The 3,386-nt window shown below is 37.0% G+C and overlaps 1 protein-coding gene across 1 annotated transcript; it reads right to left on the bottom strand.

The window, feature by feature from the left end:
* Nucleotides 1–219: 219 nt before the first annotated feature.
* LOC121813558 lies at nt 220–2,399 on the bottom strand (the record flags this gene model as incomplete). The annotated part of the gene is made up of 3 exons (XM_042217401.1): nt 2,140–2,399; nt 848–1,035; nt 220–744 (listed from the first exon to the last, which is right to left on the bottom strand). Coding segments are annotated over exons 1-3 (794 nt in total), but the record flags the coding sequence as incomplete, so codon positions are not given.
* Nucleotides 2,400–3,386: the final 987 nt, after the last annotated feature.

The raw sequence follows: 3,386 nt of genomic DNA, 5'->3' as shown, positions 1-3,386 counted from the left end.
GCATTAACATCATTCAGCTACTCAACAAAATAAAGCTTTCTGTGGCTCCCAGTAGGTGCAAAGAACAGGATTTCAAATCACTGAAAGCCTTAGGCATCAACTGAAAAATATTTGGAAAGGATGGTGTTTACTTATCTCACACTTTCTAATTCCTCACCATCTCTCCTGTCATGTGACCCTGTTTCCTCGTTTCCTTCATCTCTGACTACATGATCTGACCTGTCTGTGCTAACATCAGTCACATCTCCTGTGTTGTTGCTCTCCATACTGCAGCAGCACAGACGTGCCAGCAGCCTGTCAATGGGCCCTTTACACATGAAGGCAAACAGAATGAAGTCCAACAATGAACTAAACAGAAAAAAGATTATAATGATAAAATCAGTAGCTGTCTCAGGGTGAAGTGTTTCAGGGAAGGGTGGATATAAATTCAAAGTTAATAGAATGACTGCAGGAAGGTTTATGAGAAAGTAATTAAGCAGCAACAGAACCAAGGTTCCTACGGTTCTTCGTTTTTCTTCAGTGGGCACTGAGGTGGCAGCAGGCAGAGCTTTAAGTGTCCCAGCGAGACAGAAGATGAACAGGGGGGCAGGGAGGGCGGCATAAATAATTAAACGTACAAATTCATATGAAAATACAGCAAGAGCAACACTAACACTACAAAAGACCCAGACCAGAACACAGACCAGCACAGAACCCTCAGTTTGTCTGAAACAGTCCAACAGTGGGCAGGCGATGAAACAATACCTGCAACACAAAAGAGAGATTATGAGAGTACAGAACATAACAATGCTTCAGTATAATATTCAGAGACATGTAAGTACACACACACACACACACACACTGGTACCTTTCCAAAGCAATGCACAACCTGAAGTAAAGACTGGCTGTCACAGAAAAATAGTATAAGAAACACACAATGGTGTCGTGCAGTATGTACCACCGAAGGACCATCATATAGAACATCATGCTGTGATGGATCAGAATGGAGATGATGAGGTTGGTGTAATAGATGACAGGAACCTGATATCTTCGCCCCTGCAGGAAATATTAATTGAAACCACATTAATACAATGTTTAAAATGATTGTACCCAAGTGTAAATTAATGTGTATGAATGAATATATTTATTTTAAAGAGGTAATATATATAGCAAGTGAAATGTTTTACTTGTAAGTCACATTCACGTAATTATTTATCTTATAATATATATTTTTTGAATTAATTATTCACACACCTCAAAATAAACACAATTTTCAGGCTGTTATAGTGAAATGGATTCCCAACAGAAACAAATTGAATATTTCAACACAGCACCTTCTTGCTTCATCACAATACAACCAAAATAAAAGACATGTACTAAATATTTGTTATTTAACTTTTAACTCAGTAAATAAAATTAATTCTGTAACATTTAGAAAAGTCAGTTGCAGAACAGACAAACAAAAAAACCTGTTATGACCCCAAAACACTGTATATAAAATTATATATTACTGTTACTAAGAATATTACAGAGAATTATCACACTTATCTTAAGATATATCTATGTTAAGTGTTGACTGTTTTGCTGTAGAATAACAACATAGTCAGGTGCAGAGGTCACTGAATGGTCCAAAAATAAATGTGAGGCCAAATTCTACACACTTTATGGTTTTTTCTTATTTAGTCAAACTGCAAACATACCGAACGTCTACGGGAGATTTTGTTGAACAATACTCTTATATATGATCAAAGCACAACTATTAATCCCATTAATGACAGAAATTTAGAGAATAATTTCTGAATAGTAGTGAAGCTGTCAGCACATGATTGGTTTTAATGAGTCTCATATATTCACTCATCTGGGATGCGCTAATTTTATGACATGACTGTATCTGGTTCAGTGAACTTCACATTATTACACTTTACTTTTGCTGCACCAATAAAATACATGTTAAGAATTTATTATTTTATTCTACTATTCCTACACTGTCGACTATCAACTGACATTCAAGTTTATGTCAGCTGTCAACTGTTGGGTATATTCCAGGTGGTCGGCAGTCTATTGCTGGGTTAAGTTTTATTTCATTTCATTTTTGCTTTTTTCTGAGTTTTTTAATTGTTCACACTCACAGACATAAAAAGATTATACATACTTACGTACCGCACAACACACACAGCAGAAGAACAGTGTGGTCAATGGAAAGAAGAAGCAGGTAATGATCCATATCAGGACTCCCCACATCTCTGTCTGACTTTCTGTGTGGTGGAGTTGCTGTAGAAGAATTTTCTACTCTCTTTTAAACTGAAAGAAAAAAATATGTGAAACAGCAGGTGATGAAAATGGCTCACTGGTTTGCTCTAAATGCTGGAAAAGACACTTAGTTCTTCCAAATGACCGGATGAAAGGACAGTCTCTCTCAAGTTGAACAGGATACACGCGCACTCAGAGTAAACCTGCTTTCATCTGTGATGTATAACATATGATTTTTAGTCAGATTTTTTTTTTTTACCAAAGTCGCCCAGTTGTGTTTGTCCCATCTTAATTTTTTTTTTAATATTGTCACTTTTTAGCTTTCAGCAACTGTTAAATTTGAAATTCTATTTAACCAAGAAATTAAAACCAGTCTAATTTAAAGCAATCTTCTTGGAGGCAAGTTTAACTTTAGAATTATTTTATTAGACTAGTAATGTGTAGCCAATAAACTGGTAACTGATCATGTCAGACGCAAAATACAGCAGTTATACTGCATTCAACAGGATCAGACAACTAACTTATCTAACATTGTTTGTTGCTCTATAAATGTAAATGTAAATTTCATCTGATTAATATAATCTTATTACACTAAATTACCCTATTTATGATTTTTTCCCTCATAATTTTACATGTATAACTAAAATAATTTGAATTATGCTACACTTGGCCTGTAGTTGAACACCCCTGAGCTAGGGTTTCTGAGTGACCACCACATGACGAGACCAGGGTGAAGAAAACTAGGAGAAAGCTGTGTCCCAAAACGTAGGCTGCATCCTCCGGAGGCCGCATTTGAAGGCCGATTACGTCACAGCCAGGCGACGAAGGCTGTCCCAATTCATCGACTCCTTCAAATGCAGCCGACAAATGCGTCCTTCATTTCCCCGAATTTGAAGGATGGGTCGGGTGTGTCCTTCGTGGCCCACCATATCCCAGAATTCATAGCGCGGCCCAGCCAATTCCAGTTTCCAACAATGGGCTGCTACTAAGTTTTAATATTACTCTTATAGCTGCCATCACCAGTGTGTGAATGTGTGTGTGTGAATGGGTGGATGACTGATTGTGTAAAGCGCTTTGGGGTCCTTAGGGACTAGTAAAGCGCTTTACAAATACAGGCCATTTACCATTTTATTAATTTTTCTGGGTAATCTTTTGGT

This window comes from Haplochromis burtoni, unplaced genomic scaffold, assembly GCF_018398535.1.
Source record: "Haplochromis burtoni strain Fernald_Lab_line unplaced genomic scaffold, NCSU_Asbu1 Contig_1912, whole genome shotgun sequence".
NCBI classification, from domain to species: Eukaryota; Metazoa; Chordata; class Actinopteri; order Cichliformes; family Cichlidae; genus Haplochromis; species Haplochromis burtoni.
The sequence above is the reverse complement of the archived record's forward strand: the minus strand, read 5'-3'. Positions and strand labels throughout refer to the sequence as shown.